Below are 23,379 nucleotides of genomic sequence, written 5' to 3' on the forward strand. Positions count from 1 at the left end.
CTAGACATCGCTTTGAATCAACATACCACCAAACAGTTATGTGGATCTTCGAAGATGTCATGTATATAATTTCAACACTGAAAATTTTCCAGCTTCTCTACACTCCTGCCGCGTGCACAGCCCGGGAATAGCTAGTGTATTAATGTCCTATAGAATGCGCTTTTTTCTGGTTGAACACCCTGCTCTGGACGTACACGTAGGTGACGTGGGTTCCTCCGATGATCAGGGTGAAGAAAAGAAGGAGCAGGTTGAGAGGAACAGGGTTCATGTTGAACGAGGTGTGTGTGAGTCTATCCAATGGAGACTGCAAGAAGTTGAACACACCTGAAACGGTCATGACGGAGCCATAAACGGTTCCAAACGTTTCGAATCCAAACACCTTGGCGCAGTAGTCTGAGATGGACGTGTAGAAGAACGGTCTGTAGCACACGAAAATCAGCACGTTAAGGAGACCCGCGAAAAACGAGTTTTGGATGCAACCAAGCACACCGATCACGATCGACACTCCTAGAAGAATGAACATCACCACAGACGTGGAGAAGTTGTCGAGGATCATTCCCACAACGGGGATGGACACCACTCCGCCCAGTGGGAGGGCGATGTCGAAGATCTTGTTGAGTTTCTCGGATCTCTCGTAAGAGCCAAGCAAAAAGGTGTATTGGGAGTTGATGGTGGCCACAAAGTAGTTGAGTCTAAGCATTTGGATGGTGGCGAAGATGCAGATGAGAAGGAACCAGAAAGTCTTGAACTGGTACGATGCTGGGAATCCGTGGAGAATACCAAAGATGGAGTTGGACAGGGGTTTATCCACCTGGATAATTTCATCTTCAACGTAGGCAGACTTGTACGCCTCACCAATGGAGGATCTTCTTTTTGCGCCTGTAGGGCCGCCCAGCAGAGCGGTGGACTCGGTTGGCTCGTGCAGGATGTCTTCCTGCTCGGCGGCGGCAGCAAGTCTTTGTTGTTCTTCTGTAGGGTTTGGAATAAGGTCTGCTGGAGGAGTGAAGTAGGACTCGTTAGGCATCAAGAACAGCTGGGCGCCGGTCATGAACACAGGGATGATCAGATACACTTTAAAGAAGTTCTCTAGCTTGAACAGGGTAGGGAACTTCATGTATGCGATTTTGTACACCAAAAACACCGCCGAGGAGGTGTCGAAAGCTCCGGTAAGCAGAGCCAAGATAAGGCCGGATTTTTCTGGGAAAGCGTTGGACAGCTGGAAACTGGAAATAAACGAGAACGGACCACCCAGAGCCATGGACGAGTAGCCCACGAGGTATGGGTCGAACCAGGTGATGTTCTTGGCGTTGATGAACACAAACGAGGCAAAGAACAGGAAGAAAGCTCCAATAAGGCCGCACACCTTAGGACCATAAGAGTCCAACGTTCTACCAATGACCAGCGCACTCACGTTGGTCAGCACGGCACCCACGGTGAACATCAAGTTGAGCTTCAGATCCTGCTCGGTGCAATTGGCAACAAAGCCCTGGATGCGGATATCTTGCGGACTGAGGTCGCAGACGCTATCGTAGATTCCCTGGTCCACGAGAGTCGGTTTCAACGCGGCGAACCCGAAGATTGGGCCCGCGCCAAACAAACACCAGACAACCGCACAGGCAACCTGGGCCAACCGTCTTTTAGTAGGTGTTTCGAAGAAGTACATTGGCCAAAGAGGTGTGAAAAAAAAAAATCCTGCATATTATGTACTTATATAGGTTTATCAATCGGCTGCAAAAAAATGCGCAGATAGTGGAAAAGATAGCGCAGGGTGAAAAATTTGATTGGTACGGGATTTTGTGGCTGACCTGGGCCAGCACCGGGCGCGGGGTACAGCCGGGCAGCAGCCGAGAGGCAGCCGTGCGAGAAAAACTGATTACCGCTGTCGCATAACGGCCTGCTGCATCTGCCAATAGCACCTGTACTGCCCTATAGCCAGGAACGGAAATAGGAGTTTCTACATTCACCATGGCGCCCTCCGAAATGGGTCTTCATGGCCAAGAACCACAACTATTTGTGGTTATGAATGTGATTCTCGCTTACTGGTGGCCGTTGTGAAACTGCTCTATTGACTTTATTTCACGGCCAACTCCGATCGGCAGGCCGATTTAGTTGACACAAATTTTAACTTAGCCACAAGGCCGTGCCACTTGTATTTCCATTTTTTCCATAAACCCCGTACTTTGACACCGGATGAGTGATTCTGTCGTGACCGTCTCGCGCGACGTGCTCACGTCGCTAAAGTATCTGGACACGCGGCTTGTTGCGTCTTCGCTGGACGGGTCGCTCGCGTTTGTCGACGCGTCGCTCAATGTGGACCGTGTCGTGCTGGACGCGCCTGTGCTCGACTCTGCTGTGCTGGACTCCACGGTGTACGCCGCACTGGCCAATGGGTCTGTCCAGAAAGTCGGGTTCCCAGCCAAAGACGTACAGGCCACCTCGATCGGCCACGATCTGCCCGTCCAGTGCGTCGAAACACACCCGCGTCGAAACCTGGTCGTTTCCGGGTCCTGGGACAAATCCGTCCAGATGGCTGACCCGCGCATCCACCAGCAGCCCACCGTGCTCAGAGTGCCCGGCAAAGTGTACGCGATGGACGTCCACCAGCAGACCGACCGGTTTATTGTGGGTCTATCCAGTCGACAGATCCAGATCTACGACTTCCGCAAACTTGACCAGCCTGCCAGCGAGCTGGAAAACGGGTTCCGCTTCCAAACAACACAGATCAAGTTCCTTCCAAGTGGCGCCGGGTTCCTGCAGAGCTCGATCGAGGGGAAAGTGTCGCTGGACCTGTTCCAGGACACGGAAAATAGCTACGCGTTCAAATGCCACCGTCAGAAACTCGTTGTGGAGAACGAGGACATCGACCTGGTCAACCCCGTCAACTGTCTGGAGCTGTACGACACGGAATCTAAGTTCTTCACCGCCGGCTCGGACAGATCCGTTTGTCTGTGGGACTACAAGTCGAAGAAACGGGTCAAACAGTACGCCAACTTCGAGATGAGCATTGTGGCCCTGGCCTATAACCAAACGTCGCACCAGCTGGCCATCGCCATGAGCGACGACTCCTACAAAAATATGACCGGCATCGACGACCAGACCAACAACAAGCCGGCCATCGCGTCCAAAATCGCAATACGAAATATGCATTCATAATTCATGATAATCTTGTCTAACCGTCCACCGAGTCGATCGACTTCACCGGGTGCAGGCTGTTGAACGAGTCGGCGCTCTTTTTGCGGGCGTGCTTCAGCACCTCGTCGGTGGTGGGTTTCTGGTCTTCCTCGTTTTCATCCCAGATATCGCGCACGCAGTACCGGATCCACCTGCGGCGGCGCACGTCTCCGCGCACCTTGCGCACGCCCGCACTCAGTCCAACGTTGTACGAGAACTTGGTCACCAGGTCGTAGCACCATTTCTCGTCCTGGTCGATCTCCATCGCCTCGCTCAGATAGTTCTCCTTGATCCAATTTTCCGGGGATAGGTCCAGGATCCAGCCGTCCAGAGACTTGGTGTTCACAGACGTGTCTAGCAGATCCACAAACCGCCAGCCTTGCGGCGGCTTGACAGAGCTCAGACTAAGGGTCCCCACCAGAGGCTGGTTGTGCAGTCTGGCGTGCGAGTTGGCAGGATACGTTTCCGAGGAAAAACAGATGAGCTGCCAGTTGTGCGATTCCGGATCCAAGTGCTGCAACTCAAAGATCTCAATTTCTTTCACCTCCTTAGGCTCCCGCAGGTTCAGCTCCTCGTTCAGCCACATCTCCAGTCTGTTCGAGATGGTGAGGAACTTGAGCCGCGTCTCCTCGGAGTACAAGAGGTCTAGGATAAATTGTAGATAGTTTGGATGCAACGCGACGGTGAACGCCCAAAGAGCCAAAACAAAGGTCACTTTGATAAAGGGCAGCATGGTAACGATCATCTGCGACCCAAACAGCGTCAAAAGCGTTCCACTAGTGAGCATTGCAGCGAAAATGAAAATTGTAACGTTCTCGTCCTTAAAATAAAGGTACTGTATGGTGAGAGACGTCACCACGTCGTAGGCCATCACATACAGCAACATATGGTTCTGCAAATCGGTGGAGTTGAGCACAAACTCGCGACTGAGTTCCGGAACAGGCTTGGGAAGGTCCACATTGGCCACAGACGGGCCCTCGGCAGGAATCGGGTTCGACTCTTTCAAAATCGTGTGTTTGTCCGGAGGGTGTCTTTTCAGATATGCTGGAACGATGATCTCGAAGCAGATGTAGAAAAACGGAACGCTTAACAACAAAACAGGCTTGAGGATCATCAAGGTGCAAAAGTTGAGAAACGTCAGGGTGTAAAGAGGCTTGGACCAGCTGAAAATCACAATCACTTGATCTATAAGCTCGAACGGAACAGAGAGTCGCGACAGCAGCAGAATCGAGTTCTTACTCATGGTGTTCAAACTCAGCTGCGGACGCGTCTTTTGCATCTCTATCCGAGCGAGAATCGACTGTAGTTCTTCTCCTGTTGTAGTGGTTGTTGTAGGGAGGGCAACCGAGAGAAACCGTTCAAACAGCTTGTCGGTCAGGGTGGAAGTATGGTCTTTCGACGAGGAGAACATATCGTCAAAGATTGAATTGGATGCCTTGCCCTTGGGAGGCGATTTCTGGGACTCTGTCAAAGACGACCATAGGGTGCTACTTGCAACAAGCTTGCGGTCCTCGGGGCTGACTTTAGATCCCTCCGACGCTGTGTCGTCCGCATTGGTGCTCGTGGTCGCCTGTGACAGCGTGTCCCACGAGGACCATAAGTTATTCACGACAGACTCCATGAAAACAGTGTCTGGTCTGTTTACTTGCTAGAATTGCACATGCCTTTTTTTCGTGCTTTGGGGGGGAGCAGGAGCTTTGCTGACGTCATGGCTTAGTCATCCACGAGACCAGATCCTGCTGGAGACCCGCGTGCGCGGCACGTAGACTCACCAGATGCAAGTCCAGCTCAAACTGGACGTCTATGGACTCGTCCAGAACGAGGCCCGAGTCTCTGTTTTCGAGCCCGAGGTAGTTGAGCAAGGTGTCTTCGTTGGATCCAAGCAGACGATTATTAGGCTTTGTGTTTTTAATCTTTTTGTTGGCGACAAAGTAGCGGTAGTCGGTCACTAGGTCTGTCTTGTTGCACAGCACCAGCATCGGGACCTGTCTGTGTTGGTTGTTGTACACGATGGTTTCATGGAGCTTTTCTTTGGCGGTGTCGAGCGTGAGTGTGTCAGCTATGTCGATCACAAAGACGATGAGACTGATCTGTGGCGAGACCATGCAACTTGTCCAGAGGTCGTGGTGTTTGCGCTGGCCGCTCAGATCGTGGATTTTCACCACTAGTTGTCTGGCCGCGTGGTCTTCGAGAAGCGGCGAAGTCTCGGACGATATTCGTGCCGGCGCCGGTGCTGTTGTGACTGTATGATCCAGACTCAACACCACAACGTGCTCTTTCAACGTGGGCAGCGTGTCTGGGACAAACGTGTTGTGCTGAAGGATGTTGACCAGACTTGTCTTTCCGGAGTTGCGCAGCCCAATTAGCGCCACATCGAGCTGGTAATACTGACGTTAGCGCCAAACAGAGTGTTCCTAACTTACGTCTCGCGACTGGACCCAGTTGGAAATCCAATTGCAGCAGGGAAACATGGCCGTTTAGACAAAGTGCAGAAACAAAATAACCTTAAACTTTGCACAGCCCGGTGTTTTCCATCAATTCTTTTTGGCCGCAGGCTTATCTGAAAAATTTCCCAGTCTGACCAGCCGATGAACGAGACAGAGCTTTCTCGACAGCGGGAAAGGGATTTGGCACAGTTCAATTTCCCCAAGGTGTTCAGCAGGGGTGTTGATTACGCGAAAATCGACCGGGTTGCTGTGGAGAAGTTTATCGAGCAAAGGTTGGAGCAGCTGGTCCCTGAGGACGATATTATTGTAGAGTTTGTGAACAATCTCGTTCTGGACGAACACACGGGCCCTAAAGATCTGTGTTTGCAGCTGAAACCGTTTTTGGACGACCAAACGGTAGGATTTGTCGAGGAACTATGGAAAAAGATGCTGGCTACAGAGAACAGCGAGGAGTTGAAGCCGCTACAAACCAAACCGGCCGGCGGAAAGAGCCATAAAAAGAGAATAGTTGATCGGTCTAAATACAAAAAACCATACCGTCGATAGTCACTTTCGTTTAAATAGATTTCTGAAGAATCCTTTACGGTCCTTCTCTTTGTCCTGGGACGCGCTGCGTTGCGGTGACAGCTGCGGTGTCGACCGCGACGCCCGTAGAGGCTCCATTGGAACCGCGGTGTCCGACTGGAACCGGCCGTACTTGGGGTGGCTGATGTCGAACTTGACAGACGACGGCTGGCGGGGCTGGTCGTTTTGGCCCAGGGAGTCAATGTTGATGGTGGGGATCTTGGGCGTGTGCGGCGACCGTGGCGGTGGCTTGGGCGACGGGTCCAGCAGCATCGACTTGGCCCGGCCGTAGTGCGGGTCCGGGGCCCCCGTCAGCGTACGCACCAGTTTCGCACTCTCCCCGCCGCTCTTGGCCGTCTCGGCAAGATTCACGCCGTAGCTGTGCGCCGCAGACGACACCACTTTCAGCCAGTTCTTGTACTTGTCCTTGTCGTTGCCGTGTTTGAGTAGCTCCGCCAGCTCGTTGTAGATCCGCACACTCGTGGTATGTTGTAGCTGACGCAGGTTACTCACAGACGAGTCTGCTGCATTGGAGTCCTCTGCCTGCTCGTCTGCCAGGATCGCCAGCCGGTGGTCGCTCAGCTTGTACGAGCCCACCTGGTCCAGCTGCTTCACCATCTTCGGGTCGTCCACGCCCTGCTCCAGTTCCTCCATTCTGGTGTTAAGAATCCGGAAGAGCCGCTCCTCAAACAAATCCATGTTCAACGACGGCACAATCACCACAGGCACATGGAAGTTCTTGACGAGCCGGTCGGTGACTCTGGAAGTGACCCACGACCGCGTCGAAGCTGCCTTGGTGGGCTTGGCCGCAACAACAACCAGGTACGGCAGATACAGCGAATACATGTCCTTTAACACGTCCTTGGTGCCGCCAACAGCCAGCTCGATGGTGATCTTGAGCACCTTATTCGGATTCAAAATCGCCATGATGTACTTCATGATGTTCTCTGTCACAACCTTGGCGTACTCTGGCGAGTTGCGAATGGTGCTCTCGCTCCAATTGACGTCCTTGCTGTAGACAGAGCCGGAAGAAAGACGCCGTGCAAACAACGATTTCGAGTTCGGGTTGATCGACGCGGTGACAACCATCGTGTCTCCGTCCTCCAACAACCGGTTGCAACACCAGTCCAGTGCAACCCAGGTGTGTTTGCGGCCAGAGATGTAGCACATTATGTTTCTATCAGGAAGGGCAGCTCGTTTGCCCGAGTGCTTCGAGTACAGTCTGTCGTAGTCCTTGTGTTTCTTTGTGAGAGTGCAAGCGTCGTGGGTGATGATCGGGGTGGTTGGATATCGTCTGGACGAAACACCGCTGATTTTCAGGTTCCGAATTGGAGAAACCGACCCAATTCGGCCATAATGGGTCGCGGCCGGCGACATGCTCCTGTCCATCTGGTTGAATTGGTTGTTTCTTCCGGGAGATTGTTCTCGCGACGGAGACCGTCCTCTGGTTGCTGCAAAATTTCCACCGGGAGAAGACGACCGTTGGCCTGCCGACGGCCCCCATCCGCCGGTGTTGAGAAGGTTCTCGCGCCGGTTCATCCGATCTCTGTCAAACGACATGCCCATCTCGTACTCAAACTCGTCGTCGCTGGACTCTTGGCCCTCATCCGCAACTTGTAAATTCACCGTATCAAACGAGACTCTGCGCTCGTAATTCGCCGCCGCCCTGGCCGGTACCACGCTGCGGCTTCTGATCAAAACAGGTTTCTTCTCGCCATCAAAGATACTTCTGGGCTCAACAGGCCGGAACTCGCTCAGCACATGATCCAGATGCACCGTCTTGTAAGCAGGAAGTGGCTTGTTATCAGCCTTCGGGTGGTCGTAAAATCCAGACGCCTGATGTGTCTTGGCCTTACTCAACGGATACGTGTAAGGTGATTGGACACGGGTGAGCCGATTGGTATCACTGATGGTATGTGCAAGACCTTCCCCGGTGAAAGGAGCCGGCTCCACAGTGGAAGATGGAGAAAGACTATCGCCGGTAGACTCGGTGATCAACCCGGCCGACTGCGCCGAATTCATCCGTCGTAAATCCGTGTTAGGCATAGCAACAAGAAACTTTACCAAAGCACTTGTGAACTCGTCGCCTGTTGCTACTTGCAGACTTCTTTTACTTATCTTTTTATTTATTTATACTCATAAAAATGGGGCAACACCTCGCACCGCATTGAACCCTGGAAAAAGCTTAACCTTGACTGTTGACAGCAAGCTCCATGATGAGTTTGGTGGCCAGGTGGAGGAATGGGTATGCGCTGAAGGACGAAATCTCGTCGGAGTCGTGCTGCCTGTCCTCTAAAGTGGCGGTCGTGGACGGACTCGACGACTCCCAGCCGTCAAACTTGAAGTCAACCAGATAATTGTTTGGTTCCAATTGGAACAGCTGGATCTGCATCTTCATCAGGTCGGCGTCTTGTGAATTGTCGGGAACAACGTACTTCCAGCGGACTTTGATTGTCCATAACTCTTCTTCGGATGGCCGGGCCCACTCGGCTCCCAGGTTCTGTAATGCACGGTAGATTTCTCCCATAACGTCTAACGGATACGATCTCGAACGGATACCAAAATGCCATCTGGTCTTCGACTTCTTGGTGGAGATCGGCTGGATCGACGCCAGCTCCGGTCGCGACTGCACCATGTATGCTCTGTGGATTTGCGGGAGAGACGACGTCAAAATGGCAATCGTGGAACTAGGGGTGTAGTTTGTGGTGCTGTCCTGCTTGGAGTACTCGATATTGGTTGGGGTGCGCCATCTTGGATTGAGCGGGTCTGCCAAGTTGCTCGACTGTGCCTGTTTGTTGATGTCCTCCACAAGAACCTTGTTGTCCTTCACCAGTTGGTAGCTATCCAAAATTTCCTGTGTTTCTGGCTTGCGGCCGATCTTGATAGCGTCGATGATTTCTTCGCGCGAGTAGCCCATGGCGATCGACAATGCGTTCACCACCTTCTCGTCCACGTCCTCCAACTTGAACTTTCTCTCGGGCTCGTCCTGGTTCAGCAGGTACTCTGGCAGATCGACCTTGAACCATTCATCTTCTAGAATCTCCTTGATTGTGATTCTGTTGAGCGGGTTCACCACCAGCATTTTCGTCAGCAAATGTTTCGCGCCGTCCGACAAGTCGTGCGGCAGCGTGTACACACCGTTGCTGATCTTCTTGAACAATGCGGGGATCAGCTCGTCGTCAAACGGTAATCGACCACACAACATCACGTACAATATGACACCGCAGGACCAGACGTCCACCTCGGGACCAGCGTACAATTTGCCCGAAATCACCTCCGGAGCAGCATAGTTTGGCGACCCGCAACTGGTTTTCAAGAAGTTTCCGTCGGTCATGATGTTACTCAGCCCGAAATCGGCAATCTTCACGTTCAACTGGTCGTCAAGCAACAAATTCTCCGGCTTGAGATCTCTATGCACGATTTTGTGACGATGGCAATAATCAACCGCCGCAATGATTTGTTGGAAAAACCGTCTGGCCTGGTCCTCCTTCATGCGTCCATTCTGGATAATGTAATCAAACAACTCCTTGCCCGCAAACTCGATAACCATGATGATTTCGTCCTTGCTTTTGATCACGTCGTACAACTTGATGATGTGCGGGTGTCTCAGAAGCCTTAAATACGAAATCTCCCGCTCAATTCGACCCTGCATGTCTGACTTGGAGAGGGTTTTTCTGTTGATCATCTTGAGGGCCACTCGTTGACCAGTGGCCGTATGATAGGCCAATTTGACCTTACCAAACGACCCTTCGCCCAAATCCTTGACAATCTGGTACTTACCGATCCGGTTCGGCGTCCCGGACTGGTGATGATGGTGATGGGGATCTGCTTCTGACATGAAATGTGTTCAAGTTTTGTTGCTAACTCCACAATTTTTACTTTGGTCACTGGTTTGGGTCGTGCACTACGTTTTGTTTCATTAAACCTATTTAACGAGTTCTGATGATTCCGGCAGCCATCAGCGTCATGATCTTTCTGCTGACGTCTGGGTTTCTCATGTGTTCCTGCAAAGCGGCGGGATTGTTCTGGGCCTGTTGCAAGATGGTCTGCATGACAGGGTCGCTCAAAATCTGCACCACTTCCGGGTCCTTTTGAATTCTGGCCATGGTCTCCTCGTAAGTCTCGCCGTCCAACGGAGCAAATCTAAGACTGTTGGCCTTCTGGGTCAACGACTCGATCTCGTTCAAGTTGGCCGTCGAGTTGTTCTTCAATTCGGCCTCTCTGGCTCCCGCTAGCGTCTCAAGACACTTTCTGTATTCCTTAATAGCGAGCTCCGCGTTGGCCTTACGGATGTATGCTCTCACAAAAGTAGGGTCAAGCTTGATGGCTGTCTCGCAATCCCTAATGGCATCTGGGAAAGACATGAGTTTGGCCAACGAGGCTGCTCTATTGGAGTATCCTCTCACGTCAGATGGGTCTCTCTTGATCATCTCAGTGTAGGCCTTCACAGCTCCTGGCCAATCTCCCTTGGTGAAAGCCTCCTTTCCGTCGAGTCTTGCCTTTTCAGCCAAGTCCTTGTCGATGTAAGACTCGGCCTCCCTCTTCTTGGCCTCCTTCTCCGTGGCTCTGAGCTTGTTCAACACCTCAGGCGTTCTGTGCTCCGTCAAAGACTTCTCAAAGAACTCGCAAGCAAGTTTCAGCTCGTCTTTCTTCAAGTACGAGTTTCCGATTCTGGCAAAAGACTTGGCAACCAGCTTGTAGTCGGCACGCATCTCTCTTCCCTCTTCAACGGCAGTTTTGCATGTCTGGATGGCGGCGTCGTAGTCGCCCTTCTCGAACTCGGCAGCAGCACGGTTGTTCAAGTAGGTGATATCCTTGTGAGTTTCCCAGGCCTTGTTGTAGAGCTCAATGGCCTGGTCAAATTTCTTCTGTTTGTACAAAGCGTTGGCCTCGGCCTTGTAGCCGTCTGCCTCGACCTTTGAGTCCTTCACTGGTTCTGGAGCCGGCTCAGGAACAGGCTCGGCGGTCTTGGCTGGCTCAGCGTCCTTCATCTCAACGTCGGCAGCAGCTGGCTCTGCTGACCCAGTTGGCTCGGGAGCAGGAGGAGCCCCGCTCATGTCGACGCCGAGAATAGCAGCCAAAACAGTCATCAGTCTCTGGTCGGTGAACATGTCGGTGCTCAACGAGGCAGGATTGGTGCGCAGCTTCTTCACCTTCTCAACAAGAGCAGGATCTTTCATCAATTCAGCGGTCTTCGGATTGGCCTTAAGCTTGTCGATTAAATTAGGGTCCGAGAAAATCTTGGCCATACCCATAGTTGGGTCGCCCTCGGCCATCTTGGCGTCCGTAATAGCGTCCAGTCCGCTCTTGGCCATCGCATTGGAAGGATCAAGCTCCAGAGCCTTTTCATAAGACTTCTTGGCATCGTCCAATTTCTCCAGTCCGTACTCGGCAGCAGCCACACGGTTGTAACCTTTGGCCCAGGTTGGATTGATCTTGACACATTCCTCAGCGTCTTTCAGAGCTTCCTCGTACTTCTTCAAAGAGGCATAACAAGCAGATCTGTTAGAGTAGAGAACATGGTTAGGAGTAGGCGAAACTTCGATAGCCTTGGTGAAACTATCAATGGCCTTCTCGTAGTCCTTCGCAGCAAACGCGGCGTTTCCTTGAGCTTTGAATTCTTCAGCAGACATGAGGTTATTAGAGAGAAAACTGCTCTTACTTATAAAATGCCCAACTTATGGTTGAACTTTTCTAGAAAAAACAGACAACATCTCTACACGGGATAAATTCGTTAGATCAAAGGAGAAAAAATATATAAAAAAAATTGAAATATCATGGACTCTTTTTCTAAAAGCACCAGTGGGTTCGACCATTGGGTGCGTAATCATTACCAACATGTGGACGAGAACATAGAAATAGCCGATCTCAGATCGTCTGGCGAAGGTCGTGCGCTTCGTGCAACGGGAGATATCAAGAAAGACACAGTTTTGTTTCGTCTGGCTAGAGATCATATCATTAATGTGCGTACGGCAGCCCTGGGTAAGTTGAAATTGTCCAACATCGAGGTCTTGGAGTCTCTTAACCAATGGGAAGCGTTGATTTTGTGTTTGGGGTATGAGATGTTATTAGGTGAGGAATCTCAGTGGAGTTCCTATTTGCAGGTTTTACCTGAAAAATTCAACTCCTTGATGTTTTGGTCGGACGACGAGCTCGCAATGTTGAAGCCTTCGAACGTCCTTACTAGAATCGGTCGCGATCAGGCCGAACGCATGCATGCTCGACTTGTTCCAGACATGTGTGTTCGACTTGGAAGCCAAAAATTGGCGGATTTTCTCACTCTTGAAAAATTCCATATGGTTGCAAGCATAATCATGAGCTATTCTTTCGACGTGGACGATCCAGAGGACGACGACGTGGATGAAGAAGAAGAAGAGGTGAACGAGTTTTTGGCCGAGGAACACGACGGACTCAAGTTCGACGGGTATTTGAAGAGCATGGTTCCTCTTGCCGATACGCTCAATTCCAACACCAATCTGGTGAACGCTAATCTGAGTTATGAAAACGATGTTCTTGTCATGACCGCCACCAAGGACATCAAGAAGGGCGAGCAGATCTTTAACATCTATGGCGAGCTGCCAAACTCGGAGATCTTGAGAAAATACGGCTATGTTGAGGTGCCTGCTTCCAAATACGACTTTGCGGAATTAAGTTTGTCTGTAATTAAACAGACTTTTGTGGGAAAGTACCTGTCGCAATTTGACAACGAGGTTCGCGAGTCTCTGTTTGACAAGGTGGTTGCATTTGTTGGCGAGTCGGAGTATTTGGAAGAAACGCTGGAGGACCAAGAAGGGGGAATCGTTTTGGACGCCTACGAGGTGTTCAACGACGCAGACGTTTTGCCGGAGCTTGTGTTGTTGATCCAGATTTTGACCACGGTTTATGAGAGTTTTGAGTCGGACGCCAAATGGGCCAAGAAGCTGACAAAATCCCGGTCAGAGTTGGACGCGTTTGTCAACAGATGCATTTTGAAATCGTTCCAACTGCTGGAAAAGACTATGATCACCAAGAACTGTGTCATAAACCTTCACCAATGCGTTCAACAACGCATAGCCGAGTACGGCGAGGCAAAAAATTATGAGATTCCAGAAACCGCAGGAGAGTTGAGTCGTTCCCAGATGGCTGCCATTGTGCTGAAATGCGAGATTGTTTGCCTGCAAACAGTTTTGCAAAAATTCCCAGCCAAGCTCGAGCAGATCGACGACTCCAAGTTGTTGAAGAACGTGCTTAAACGTAAATCCGACTCGGAAGAGAAGAAGTCAAAGAAACGCAAGGCTTAGTCGGACTCGGAATCTGTGTTCACAACATGCAAAGCAGAGTTCCTGTTGGGGTTTGGACTGTTTGTTGGTTGCGATAGCCGAGATTTATTCCTTGGGCGAGGTCTCATGACCTGGAAGCCAACACTTGAAGATGGTTTTTCGAATTCCATGGATGCAGCTCGGTTCAGCTTTCTACCTCTTTCCTGCCACATTCGGATCAACTCAGCATCAGACTCAGTGCCTTGGAAAGCTTCAAAGTATATATCTGCCTCTCTAACCGAAAGATCTTTTGTCTGTGGATTGTAGACAGGTTCCGGCATGGACAACCCTGGCAGAACACGCCGGTCTGTAAACTCGAGTTTGTCGCTATGTAGCGACCGGGTTTCGTTATCCTGGACAAGCAAACTTGGAGGACCGAGGTTCCAATCGGCAAACGATTCGTCCAACGAAACAAAGCTTCTGTTGTCAGCTCGCAGCGGCACCTCGATCATCTCGCCACGCTGGACGTAATCAGGTATATCTGTGCCTTTCTTTCCTTTCCTGTATTTGTAGTAGAGTTTGAAAGTGGTAAACAGTTTGTATAGCGACGGAACCAGGAACACGAAGACGATTGTCAACAGATGAAGAATCAAAATCGTCCAGATGAGACGGGTTTTCACCAGTTCTGGACAGTTGACAGACTCTGCAATCGGGGCATTCAAAATACTGACTATGACACGCACAACAGCCAGCGAGATCTTGGTGACATTTGTACCTGTGTTGTAATAGAATGGCTTCAAGACTAGGAGGATGCATAGATGCACAAACTCCGAGGTGATGAGCACACATAACTGGGCCACTCCGCTGAATTGGAGACAGCCGATCGCGAAACTGAACACAAAGTCTTGGAAAAACTCAAAAGGCACGAACCAGATCTTGGACGTTTTCAAAAACGAGTAAAACGTCTGCCACACAAGCATGACGTTGATGGATTTGTAAAGTTTTGCTCTTGCACGTTTCATGATGCAAAACCGGACAGCGAAGTAGATCTCGAGAGTGAAGAAGAGCACCAGGAAGGTGCATACGGTGGCCGTTGTCCATGTTGATTTTTCCTCGCCGTTGGGGCGGCCGTACAGAGCAATTCGAGGAGAAACCAGCACGAAAAAGCTGTACACAAGGAACGGAATCGCCAGGTAGCCGAGAAACGAGTCGACAACGAGTCCGACCCACGTGAGGGCCATGAGTTTGCTGAATCTCGAGAAAGTTAATTCTCTGGCTTTTTTCCTGAAGAGCATAACCAAGCAGGCGCCTGCAAGTTGGACAAACCAGCCAGCTGCCACGAAAATAGCAAACTCGATCAGGAACCCCGACCAGAAGTCTGACACGGAACGTTCCTCTGTGCTGCCTGTGATAAGACTTTTCAGGCCTCCGATCCACATGGTTTTATAGACGTTATCAGCGTGACTAGGAGGACAAAACTTGATGAATCCCAAAATACCTATCCATCTTTGATTGGATATGAGCGTATGGTAGAAGCCTGGGAATTGTAAGTTGAGGCCGGCCACGAAGTAAATAAATTGCAGGTGTTTGAGGTAATCTTTGAAAACGGGACAAACCTGGTTCAACAACGGAGCGTTGCAAATGGATGCAGCACGGTAGAGAAAGACAATGTTAGTGTCGATGTATGGAGAAAACACGTATCCTGCCATGTTGGAGATGAAGACGGTGATGCACACAATTATAACCAAACACATGGAAAACAACGATAGCGACTCCTTTTGGACCGTGCTGAACCACGCGGTGGAGCAGCCAATGATGGTGTGGTTATCGTCTGGGGCGATGAAGGTGATTTTGATCTTGTAGGTGCCAAACGCGGACCTGGGCGTGACTGTAATTGGGATCTGGATTATGAGTTCGTCGCCTGCATAGACTGGACACGAGCGGTCGGAGTGGCTAGAGCCGTTTCCCCTGGTGGACGGGAGATCGGGCAATCCCGAGCCCACGACAGTCTGGTCGTTCACGTTGGCGTTTCTTATCACGCCCAGGGTCTCTAACGCATTATCTGACGGCATCGTTTGGGTTGCACTTGCGCTGCTAGTGGAGGAATAATTGGGATCATCGCCGTGGCCTATGATGTCAACATTGTCGCAAAACCGCAGGTACTCGTCGTAAACGGTTTCTCCCACATATTCCAGTTGCACGTGCATGGTTGTGTATGTATTTGTAGTGTCGTTGACGTCGATGATGGTGTCAAACGAAATCAGTTCCATGTCGACGTTGATCAACCTGTCCTGTTCATAGTAGGAAACATTAAGTAACGGCGCAGAAAGCACGTAGTTATCTTTTTTGTGGCCGTCATTACACGAACGGACGTTCAACAGAGCTCCCTGTGCCGCTGACACGAACGTCAACAAGGCCAGGAACGCTAGCAGAAACATGGTGCCAGTGTTGAGTGGGGGAGGTTCCTTTTATTTTGAAATTAGATCGCGAAAAAATTTTTGGGGCCCCCTGAAAAGCCCGCAGATAGAAACTAATTACATCATACGATATTCTTCATCAGGTACTCGAATATCGAGAAAAAGATCATGGTGGTGGCGATTGACCGTGTGATGGACGGAGCCAGGCCTCTGTACATCTCGCGGGTGGGCCAGCGCAATTTTGGTGGCACAACATCGAGCTTGTCGCGGCCTGCTTCCACACGCAAGATATTCCGGATCACGTCTCTTTGGTACTGAGATTTGAGCGTGTCGACAGGGAAAACGAGGATCCAGCTGAAACAGCCGGCCATGGCCCCCGATAACGGAACGCTCAACAGATCAATGGTGCGGTGCCAGCCCGGATCCTGCACCAGATGGTTGTTCCTGGTTTGGATAAATAGTTTCACTGTTTCGTAAAGTCCGTAAAAAAGCCCCGAAGAAACGCCGTCCTTCACCAGATGGTACCTGTAGCCCGAGTAGAGGCCCAGCACGCCGTCCTGGCGCACCGTGGTGCGTGCCACGTTGAGCAATCCAGACGGTAGCTTGTTGCGCTGCAGATGGACGTCCTTGCCCTGTTCGCCCGAGTTGTTCACCAATAGCAGGATCTGTTGGAATATCTTGCAGAACTCGAACGGACACGCAAATATCGACACCGAGGCCCCCGAAATTGACCCCGAGACCACGGCTATAGGAATGTTGTTGATTACCCGGTCCATCTGTTGCTGCTCCACAGAAACAGCAACCTCCCGGTGGACCAATGGGTGTGTTCCCCAGACCGGCTCGCCCAGCACAGACACAATGGGCTTGGCCTCTGTGTAGATGGACACTCCCAGAGATCGAGCAAATGCTGTAGAGATAAGCGGGGCAGATATCCCGCGAAACAGGCCACCAACGCCTTCGGTTTGCAACGTCGATCGCAGACACTCGAGAGAACTGGCAAAATGATGGGTCTGCATTCGTGTCTTCATGGAGTCCAGCGGGAACCCCACAGACGTGGACACCAACGAGGACGAATACGATAACAGGGCCGATTTATAGTTTGCGAGTATCGGGGGCATCGTGAAAAAAGGATCGGAATACTCTATGTCCCCCGTGATCGCCGGGATGTGTCCGTGGGACTTACGATCCATGACGGAAATGGTGCAACAGTTTGTTGAAGAAGAATCGGAGTTGAAGATTATTCTAGTGCACAGCCGCAGACTTGGTTTTTTTTTTTATTATGTAGCTCCACGGATTTAAATTAATACATATTTAATATTCGGTCACATGTCGATTGCGTCTTTAAAACTCAAAATGTCGTTGAACCGCAAACCATTCACGTCGATCTCGGTATCGGAGAGTTTATCGGCAGACTTGATGAATTCGAACTCGAGGTCGTCTGTAGTGTCTCTTTCTTTGCTTGCAACCAAAATCAGACCTTTGGAGCGAACAGACTTGATCAGGTCCGGACAGATCGAGAGTATCCCGTTCGGGATGATCAGGCCCAGCAGGTTGTTGGTGGTTGCAAAATTGATTGCCAGCTTGATCGAGCGCGTCAACTGATCCTGGTATTGCAGGTCGTTCAAGTACACTGCCGAGTCCTTGTTGATGGAGTCCACGTTCTCTATATTGAGCTCTGTGGTGCGGGTCTCGCAGATCTGGATGTCGCTGGTCGAGAACCCGTTCGACGAACATGGCTCGAACCGGTGCGTCGCAAAGTTGTACTTGATACCGTTGATATTGTAGAAAACAGGGTAGTTGGGCTGTTTCCAGTTGAGAATCGTGCACACCATGGCGTTGTCGCTCGACAAGATCAGCGACCGGTGTCGTTCGCCCTCCGTACGCAGTGCACGCACGTGTGTGAACACGTCCTTAAGTATCAGGTCGATGTAGTTGTTCAGAACATTGTCGGTGATCGGGTTCAGATTCGTGGCCTCACATTTGGAAACAAGTTTCTGGGCAGACACAGAGTAGCACTTCATGTCGAAGAATTTGAGCTCAAACACAGACGGATAGAAAATCTCCAGGTTCAACGAGATGTCCACACAGACGTTCTGCAAAAACGATTCTAGCGGGATGTACAACTTGGACATGATTTCTTCCAAACTCTTGAGATCGCTCTTAAGACTGTTCACCTGTCGCAGTTGCAAACACAGCGATTCGTACTCGTTCGGCGAGTAAAGGATCTTTTGCAACTGGGCAAAATCGAACGTGCACACCGGCAGTTGCACGCCGTTGAAATTCACCTCCCAGCTCGGACACACCAAAGGTGTTCCGTCGCCAAGGAAACAAACTTTGACTCTGTAGTACTCTCCGCTCAGCGAGGAGGCGGTCACAAACGAGATCGACTTGACCGCAGCAGCAGACGACGATGACTTCCAGTAAGTGTCGTACATGGAAATCTCCAACGGAATTCCCGAATACGGGTAAACAACCTCGTAGTTGAACTTGAGTGACCCGATGTTGCGAAGTCTGAGGTCAAACAGCGGAATCTCCAGATCTCCACTTAGTTTTGATCCGACTCCCGGATACAGGCTCTGGAATAGTGTTGATGGCAACGTGGACTTGGCAATCAGCCGTGTTCCAAACGTCGGGAACAGTTCAAAGTCCACAGCAAAGTCGTCAAACGTGTCTGTTTGGAACGTGATGGACTTCTCGTTGTCCAGCACAGGAAGTAGCAGGTTTCTCGGAATCAGATCGTTCTTATCGCAACTGATAGTGATTCGTCCAGGAATAGAGGTCAGGAACGTGTCAGGGTTGAGTTTGATGGAGTTTCTGCTGGTGTAGAAGGACAGTTTGAGGAAAATCTTCTTTTCGAGGAAATTGTGACCGTACTTCCTCAATGGAATAATCGGCGGAGGAAGCGACAGATCCGGAATCATGTCGACATTGCTTAGCTCAGCCAGAGACGGGAGGTCTTCTGACGGAGTCGGAACCATTGGTGACATGACATTTTTCGTGAAACTGAGACTTGGGGCTTTTGGAGGAGCAAGTTCTGCCGAAGATTCTTGGACAGGCTCGACGCCACTGCTTTTCGATTTGAAAGATTCAATCAGAACGTTGATAGCTCCAACATTTCCTTCCCAGATCGCATAGTATAGAGGATTCAATCCGTCTTCGTCTTTAACATCAAAGTCTGCTCCGTATTCTATAAGCTTTTGAGTGGTGGAAGCGTAGCCTTTGATTGCACTGTAGAAAATCGGTGTCCATTTGTTGAGTTTATCCAGTTGGTTTACGTCTGCTCCGTATTGCAACAACAGGGCAAGCAGCTCGTCATGACCAGAAGACGCAACAATATGCAGTGGAAGCAAACCTTCCGCGTTGCTCTGGAAAGATTTCGTCAATAGACCCATTTCCTTGGCCTGAGCAGGAGTGCTCACCTGATTGAGTAACAATTGAACCACTTGCAAGTTTCCTGTCTTGCAGGCAACATTGAGGGGCAGGTATTTTGGTTTGAGATCGTCCTGTTGCGGGAACGCGTTGGAACCGTGTTTTAACAGGATATCCACGGAAGAAACGTGGTTGTTGATGATAGCCATCAGTAACGGAGAAATGGACTCGTTATCCATGACGTCGATCAAGTTGGACAACGGCTTGATCTTGGGAGCGTACTCCAATACAAGCAAAAGCAGGTCGTCTCTGCCGTTTTCTGTGATGTAATGCAAACAGGTCCGTCCAGTGACGTCCTTCAAAGTTGGGTCGATGTTGTTTTCCAGACACAGTTTCACGGTTGCAACACGGCCGGTTTTGCACGAAGCCGCCTCATGCAAACACGTACGGCCGTTCAGGTCGTCCACGAGATGAATGTCGATGAACTGTTTGAAGTTGTCGTAGAAATACTTCAATGCCTCGTCCGGAATTTGAAGGTTCGGTATAAGCAACAAAAACACCTTGGAAATGGTGAACTTCTTGTTATCGGGGCTCAGCTTGGATAACACCTGGTTGACCCACTCGTGGAGTTTCGAGACCTGCTCATCTTTCGCTCTGTTGGCATTCTGGGCAATGATTTCGTAGAAATCAGTGTACAGTTCGTCCGACTCTCTATCCCCCTTATCGAGCTCTGCATCGTCGTTCCTCACCGTATCTTTTGTTTCGTACCGAACAAAACCGCCACCTTCGACTTTGGCCTCCAATTCCATCAAATTGTTGGCAACAAGATCACTCAGCTCAATGATCTGGTCTCTATGGAAAACAGGCTGAACATTGACTGCAGTAGATAAGTACAGTTCTTTTGTTCTGGACTTGGACCTCTTGTCCCATTTCTTCAACACTTTGGTGAACCCGGTCTCGTTGAGCTCAACAAACTGCTCCAAACGATCCAAATCTTTGGAAAACTTCTTAAGTCCATCATACAACGTGACAAACGCAATGGAGTTCTTGGTAACATTGTCCAATCGGCCATCGGCAAGAGCCTTGTTTTTTCTCTCAACCAAGATATCAAGCCGAAACTTCAACTCGGCCTCTTTCTCCAAATAAAAGTCGTTCACCTTCTCCAACTCTCTTTCTAACCGGAAAAAGAACGAGCCCTTCTTGTCCTGTAAAGATTGATCGTTATTGTTGTTGTTATTGGCTACCAGAGCATTGATCAGCTTCTTCAATGCCTTGTAGTTGATGCAATGACCCGAATATTCGGGCAATTCCAACTGGCGAGCGGCCAAATACTTGCCAAACTTCATATAATGCTAAACACCCTAGTTTAACCTGCACAAGAATATTTATTTTGCACTGTCAACCCAGACATGTTGAGAGGTTACGTAAGCAAAACGTGGAGGCCAATTTAAACCATGTACATTATAATGCCGTTCCGGAGCACGCGAAGAGTGCTGGAGAAAAATCCGTTCATAAGTCTATTAGCGTAGGCTAGGCGTACGTTATATACCATCAAAAATATAAGTTAAGAGTCCGCACACGCATCCAAAGCGTGTGTATTCGTAAATGCAGAAATGGCTCGTCTAGAGCGCAGGAATAATGATCATGAAAGCTCTCCGTTGATGAAGCTCTCGAACTCGAGCTCCACGTCGTGCAAACTATCGAATTCGTAGTAGTCGTGGAAATGGAGATCGTTTTTAGAATCCAGATGGGGGCCCAAATCTGTCGGAGCGGGCGAAATCATGGAATCTGCGGTGTTTGATTTAAAAATAGAGAAGGCGGAATCCTTGCCGGGGGAGGAAGGAAGCTCTGCCAGCTTGAAGCCCTTTGGCGATTGGGAAACCAAAGTGGAGCCGGACAGACTGTCCATCGTTTCGTTGGTTTTGGTGAGCGAGATAGTTGGGGTAGGGGTAAGGTCGACAAGGTGGTCGCTATGGTGTTCGAGGTGGTCGTCGTCGGACAAAGCTGGAGACGAGAAGTCCATGGCTGGATCTTCGAATTTTTCCAACTTGATGAACTTTTGCATATCCTCGGATTTGATGGCTATTGGCTTAGTTGCGGTTGCAGTTGCTGCTGGAACCTGCTGAGCCGGAGGCGCAGGAGACTGTTGCTGAACCTGTTGCGAGTGGTTCAAGTCTATAAGAGATACTATGAGTTCGTTGATATCGTCATCGTGGCTTCGTTTACGGGGACATGCTGGAGAGGCTCTGTTTTCGGACTCTGGCTTGTTGTGGTTTTCTCGAATTTCGTTTTTCAAATTTTTCAGGTCGGCAACCAGCTTGATCACCTCCAACTTTAAATAGTAGTTTTCCTCGTTGATTTTCAGGATTTGTTGCTTCAAAGGGTTGTTGACGATGCTGGCTTCCAAGTCCTGAGGTGTTGGCGTTGGCTTAGATTTCTTTTTTGGTTCTTTAATCTCTTTAGTAGGCTGCGTGCCGGTGTTGACGGCCTGCGAGGGCTTACGGCCGGGCTTTGGCCGTGGAGGCAAAACCCATTTACGCGAGGTCTTGATCTTGATGGGACCTTGTTCCACTGGGTCTGGCGACGCTCCAGGACTCGGACCACCACTCGACAGCGGCGTGCTGATGCTTGTGTCAATTAGAGCTACATCGTTAGTGCCGGGCGGCGACATTAGAGACATACTTTGATTGGTCATGATTCATGGAACCCATTGAACACTTGACAATTTCAACAAACGGGTTTCGAAAAGAAATCGGAGAGTATATAAAAGGCTGGACGGGAACGGATGCAGGCAAGAAAGGGCAACAAATAACAAGAAACCCCTACCTTTGGTTGTCCCGCACAGACATTGTTGCCGGAGCACGGTTACCTGATTTAGAATTTTTCACCCCCTATAGGTTGTTCTTGCTATTGTTTTTCGTATTGTCAAATGCAAGATGTTCGAAAGAACACGACAGAAGCTTTTAAAATGCACTCGTGACCCGATCGCATCCGTTTCCGAGCGGGCTTCCTTGTCTCCATCGCAGACCCACCTTTTTTACCCGATGCACCCCCGGTGTGCTCATGATTCAGGCTGGGCTCACAATATCGAATCACGCTTGCCACGATTAAAATAATTGCATTTCCAACCGAAAAACATCCTCGGCCAAATTAATTCAGTGCTGACAATTTACCGTGCCGAAGACGATCTTCACGAAAAAGGCGCATTTCGGCAGCTACTATGTTACAGCCCTTCATCCCTGTAATTATTATTTTTGCTGGGACGTTCCGTGGTTACCATTTACTTGCAGCACATCCTTTGATCCATCGTTATCTTACATTTTCATAAAGTCCATCAGGTCCAAGCTCTTCGTCGTGACTTGTTTCTTTTTCAACAGCTGGCCCAAACTGTTGTTCTTCCGCTTCTTCGCGCGCTCTTTACCAGAACTTTTCTCCACGCTTTTCGTAATCTCCTTCTGTTGCACCAACACGTCTCTCTCCACACATTGTTTACATCCTGTACATCTGTACTGTAAAACTCGGCGTCTGGGTGCTTTGTCGCCAGTGGTTGCTAAGTATTTCACGCGAATTTCCACATTCACTCCGGAAATCAAAACCTCCTCGCACCGCTCACAAAACAACCACCCTCCGTCCTCCACAGCCTCAGGCAACACCAGCCCATGTCGCGAGCTCGTGGCAAGAAATCGTCGCCGCAACACCCGCCGCAGCCGCTCGTCCTTGGCCGCGTGTATCAGGTTGTACTGATAAACCGCCTTATCAGACATTAAAGATGAAAAATTTAAATGCTAATTAAACTTTTTCATTATGCGTTTCTAGATATATGGGGGGATATTCTTAATCATTCACAACACTCCGGTCCGTCGCCGTTTCACAGGACTGAACTCGGGACTAGGAATCTCGTCAGCAGGCTCGTCCTTGACGTACGAATTAGAGGTCTCCTTCCTGTTGGTAATCTCCTGTAGCACCTTTGTTGGCTGCTGCTTCCGAGGCAGCACGTTCTTCACATCAACAATACGCTTCTTTGTCGGCGTGGACGGCGGCGTGAAGTACACAGACGTTTCCTCTGGCGTCTCAAACAGTTTCGGAAGATGCCGTTCGACATAGTGGCACCATTGGTCGCAGTCGGCCTTGATATGGTAGTCAATCACTTTATCCCACGCGCTCATCGAGACA

At 50.1% G+C, this 23,379-nt stretch overlaps 23 protein-coding genes and 1 pseudogene across 24 annotated transcripts; 11 read left to right on the top strand and 13 right to left on the bottom strand.

Annotated features, from left to right (window-relative positions):
* Positions 1-139: 139 nt before the first annotated feature.
* On the bottom strand, positions 140-1,663 carry OGAPHI_003314 (uncharacterized protein; the record flags this gene model as incomplete). The annotated part of the gene is made up of 1 exon (XM_046204279.1): positions 140-1,663. The coding sequence occupies one exon, from the start codon at positions 1,661-1,663 to the stop codon at positions 140-142; it is 1,524 nt and encodes a 507-aa protein (XP_046061821.1).
* On the top strand, positions 399-1,890 carry OGAPHI_003315 (uncharacterized protein; the record flags this gene model as incomplete). The annotated part of the gene is made up of 4 exons (XM_046204280.1): positions 399-406; positions 532-1,006; positions 1,100-1,554; positions 1,716-1,890. 4 exons carry the CDS (start codon positions 399-401, stop codon positions 1,888-1,890), a joined length of 1,113 nt encoding a protein of 370 aa, XP_046061822.1.
* A 300-nt stretch (positions 1,891-2,190) lies between these two features.
* OGAPHI_003316 (uncharacterized protein) lies at positions 2,191-3,153 on the top strand (the record flags this gene model as incomplete). The annotated part of the gene is made up of 1 exon (XM_046204281.1): positions 2,191-3,153. One exon carries the CDS (start codon positions 2,191-2,193, stop codon positions 3,151-3,153), a length of 963 nt encoding a protein of 320 aa, XP_046061823.1.
* Positions 2,629-3,147, bottom strand: OGAPHI_003317 (uncharacterized protein; the record flags this gene model as incomplete). The annotated part of the gene is made up of 1 exon (XM_046204282.1): positions 2,629-3,147. One exon carries the CDS (start codon positions 3,145-3,147, stop codon positions 2,629-2,631), a length of 519 nt encoding a protein of 172 aa, XP_046061824.1.
* A 16-nt stretch (positions 3,154-3,169) lies between the features above and the next one.
* OGAPHI_003318 (uncharacterized protein) lies at positions 3,170-4,792 on the bottom strand (the record flags this gene model as incomplete). Its single annotated transcript, XM_046204284.1, has 1 exon — positions 3,170-4,792. The coding sequence occupies one exon, from the start codon at positions 4,790-4,792 to the stop codon at positions 3,170-3,172; it is 1,623 nt and encodes a 540-aa protein (XP_046061825.1).
* Positions 4,224-4,823, top strand: OGAPHI_003319 (uncharacterized protein; the record flags this gene model as incomplete). The annotated part of the gene is made up of 2 exons (XM_046204285.1): positions 4,224-4,240; positions 4,478-4,823. The coding sequence occupies 2 exons, from the start codon at positions 4,224-4,226 to the stop codon at positions 4,821-4,823; spliced, it is 363 nt and encodes a 120-aa protein (XP_046061826.1).
* Positions 4,824-4,877: 54 nt separating this feature from the next.
* Positions 4,878-5,276, bottom strand: OGAPHI_003320 (uncharacterized protein; the record flags this gene model as incomplete). Its single annotated transcript, XM_046204286.1, has 1 exon — positions 4,878-5,276. One exon carries the CDS (start codon positions 5,274-5,276, stop codon positions 4,878-4,880), a length of 399 nt encoding a protein of 132 aa, XP_046061827.1.
* A 483-nt stretch (positions 5,277-5,759) lies between these two features.
* Positions 5,760-7,200, top strand: OGAPHI_003321 (uncharacterized protein; the record flags this gene model as incomplete). The annotated part of the gene is made up of 3 exons (XM_046204287.1): positions 5,760-6,163; positions 6,246-6,470; positions 6,687-7,200. 3 exons carry the CDS (start codon positions 5,760-5,762, stop codon positions 7,198-7,200), a joined length of 1,143 nt encoding a protein of 380 aa, XP_046061828.1.
* OGAPHI_003322 (uncharacterized protein) lies at positions 6,165-8,204 on the bottom strand (the record flags this gene model as incomplete). Its single annotated transcript, XM_046204288.1, has 1 exon — positions 6,165-8,204. One exon carries the CDS (start codon positions 8,202-8,204, stop codon positions 6,165-6,167), a length of 2,040 nt encoding a protein of 679 aa, XP_046061829.1.
* A 163-nt stretch (positions 8,205-8,367) lies between these two features.
* On the bottom strand, positions 8,368-10,020 carry OGAPHI_003323 (uncharacterized protein; the record flags this gene model as incomplete). The annotated part of the gene is made up of 1 exon (XM_046204289.1): positions 8,368-10,020. The coding sequence occupies one exon, from the start codon at positions 10,018-10,020 to the stop codon at positions 8,368-8,370; it is 1,653 nt and encodes a 550-aa protein (XP_046061830.1).
* OGAPHI_003324 (uncharacterized protein) lies at positions 9,098-9,472 on the top strand (the record flags this gene model as incomplete). The annotated part of the gene is made up of 1 exon (XM_046204290.1): positions 9,098-9,472. The coding sequence occupies one exon, from the start codon at positions 9,098-9,100 to the stop codon at positions 9,470-9,472; it is 375 nt and encodes a 124-aa protein (XP_046061831.1).
* A 91-nt stretch (positions 10,021-10,111) lies between the features above and the next one.
* On the bottom strand, positions 10,112-11,815 carry OGAPHI_003325 (uncharacterized protein; the record flags this gene model as incomplete). Its single annotated transcript, XM_046204291.1, has 1 exon — positions 10,112-11,815. One exon carries the CDS (start codon positions 11,813-11,815, stop codon positions 10,112-10,114), a length of 1,704 nt encoding a protein of 567 aa, XP_046061832.1.
* OGAPHI_003326 (uncharacterized protein) lies at positions 10,506-11,534 on the top strand (the record flags this gene model as incomplete). Its single annotated transcript, XM_046204292.1, has 3 exons — positions 10,506-10,618; positions 11,025-11,080; positions 11,140-11,534. The coding sequence occupies 3 exons, from the start codon at positions 10,506-10,508 to the stop codon at positions 11,532-11,534; spliced, it is 564 nt and encodes a 187-aa protein (XP_046061833.1).
* A 144-nt stretch (positions 11,816-11,959) lies between the features above and the next one.
* On the top strand, positions 11,960-13,462 carry OGAPHI_003327 (uncharacterized protein; the record flags this gene model as incomplete). The annotated part of the gene is made up of 1 exon (XM_046204293.1): positions 11,960-13,462. One exon carries the CDS (start codon positions 11,960-11,962, stop codon positions 13,460-13,462), a length of 1,503 nt encoding a protein of 500 aa, XP_046061834.1.
* Positions 12,290-12,926, bottom strand: OGAPHI_003328 (uncharacterized protein; the record flags this gene model as incomplete). Its single annotated transcript, XM_046204295.1, has 2 exons — positions 12,290-12,765; positions 12,872-12,926. The coding sequence occupies 2 exons, from the start codon at positions 12,924-12,926 to the stop codon at positions 12,290-12,292; spliced, it is 531 nt and encodes a 176-aa protein (XP_046061835.1).
* Positions 13,459-15,858, bottom strand: OGAPHI_003329 (uncharacterized protein; the record flags this gene model as incomplete). The annotated part of the gene is made up of 1 exon (XM_046204296.1): positions 13,459-15,858. One exon carries the CDS (start codon positions 15,856-15,858, stop codon positions 13,459-13,461), a length of 2,400 nt encoding a protein of 799 aa, XP_046061836.1.
* A 101-nt stretch (positions 15,859-15,959) lies between these two features.
* On the bottom strand, positions 15,960-17,027 carry OGAPHI_003330 (uncharacterized protein; the record flags this gene model as incomplete). Its single annotated transcript, XM_046204297.1, has 1 exon — positions 15,960-17,027. The coding sequence occupies one exon, from the start codon at positions 17,025-17,027 to the stop codon at positions 15,960-15,962; it is 1,068 nt and encodes a 355-aa protein (XP_046061837.1).
* A 132-nt stretch (positions 17,028-17,159) lies between these two features.
* Positions 17,160-20,552, bottom strand: OGAPHI_003331 (uncharacterized protein; the record flags this gene model as incomplete). The annotated part of the gene is made up of 1 exon (XM_046204298.1): positions 17,160-20,552. The coding sequence occupies one exon, from the start codon at positions 20,550-20,552 to the stop codon at positions 17,160-17,162; it is 3,393 nt and encodes a 1,130-aa protein (XP_046061838.1).
* Positions 17,191-17,439, top strand: OGAPHI_003332 (uncharacterized protein; the record flags this gene model as incomplete). The annotated part of the gene is made up of 1 exon (XM_046204299.1): positions 17,191-17,439. One exon carries the CDS (start codon positions 17,191-17,193, stop codon positions 17,437-17,439), a length of 249 nt encoding a protein of 82 aa, XP_046061839.1.
* Positions 18,271-18,663, top strand: OGAPHI_003333 (uncharacterized protein; the record flags this gene model as incomplete). Its single annotated transcript, XM_046204300.1, has 2 exons — positions 18,271-18,302; positions 18,387-18,663. The coding sequence occupies 2 exons, from the start codon at positions 18,271-18,273 to the stop codon at positions 18,661-18,663; spliced, it is 309 nt and encodes a 102-aa protein (XP_046061840.1).
* Positions 18,757-19,536, top strand: OGAPHI_003334 (annotated as a pseudogene). Its single transcript has 2 exons — positions 18,757-18,971; positions 19,377-19,536. Coding segments are annotated over exons 1-2 (375 nt in total).
* A 296-nt stretch (positions 20,553-20,848) lies between the features above and the next one.
* On the bottom strand, positions 20,849-21,877 carry OGAPHI_003335 (uncharacterized protein; the record flags this gene model as incomplete). Its single annotated transcript, XM_046204301.1, has 1 exon — positions 20,849-21,877. One exon carries the CDS (start codon positions 21,875-21,877, stop codon positions 20,849-20,851), a length of 1,029 nt encoding a protein of 342 aa, XP_046061841.1.
* Positions 20,988-21,332, top strand: OGAPHI_003336 (uncharacterized protein; the record flags this gene model as incomplete). The annotated part of the gene is made up of 1 exon (XM_046204302.1): positions 20,988-21,332. One exon carries the CDS (start codon positions 20,988-20,990, stop codon positions 21,330-21,332), a length of 345 nt encoding a protein of 114 aa, XP_046061842.1.
* Positions 21,878-23,048: 1,171 nt separating the features above from the next.
* Positions 23,049-23,372, bottom strand: OGAPHI_003337 (uncharacterized protein; the record flags this gene model as incomplete). Its single annotated transcript, XM_046204303.1, has 1 exon — positions 23,049-23,372. One exon carries the CDS (start codon positions 23,370-23,372, stop codon positions 23,049-23,051), a length of 324 nt encoding a protein of 107 aa, XP_046061843.1.
* Between the last annotated feature and the right edge of the window lie 7 nt (positions 23,373-23,379).

The sequence above is a fragment of the Ogataea philodendri genome (genome assembly GCF_020536065.1).
Source record: "Ogataea philodendri strain CBS6075 chromosome Unknown scaffold16, whole genome shotgun sequence".
Lineage (NCBI taxonomy): Eukaryota > Fungi > Ascomycota > Pichiomycetes > Pichiales > Pichiaceae > Ogataea > Ogataea philodendri.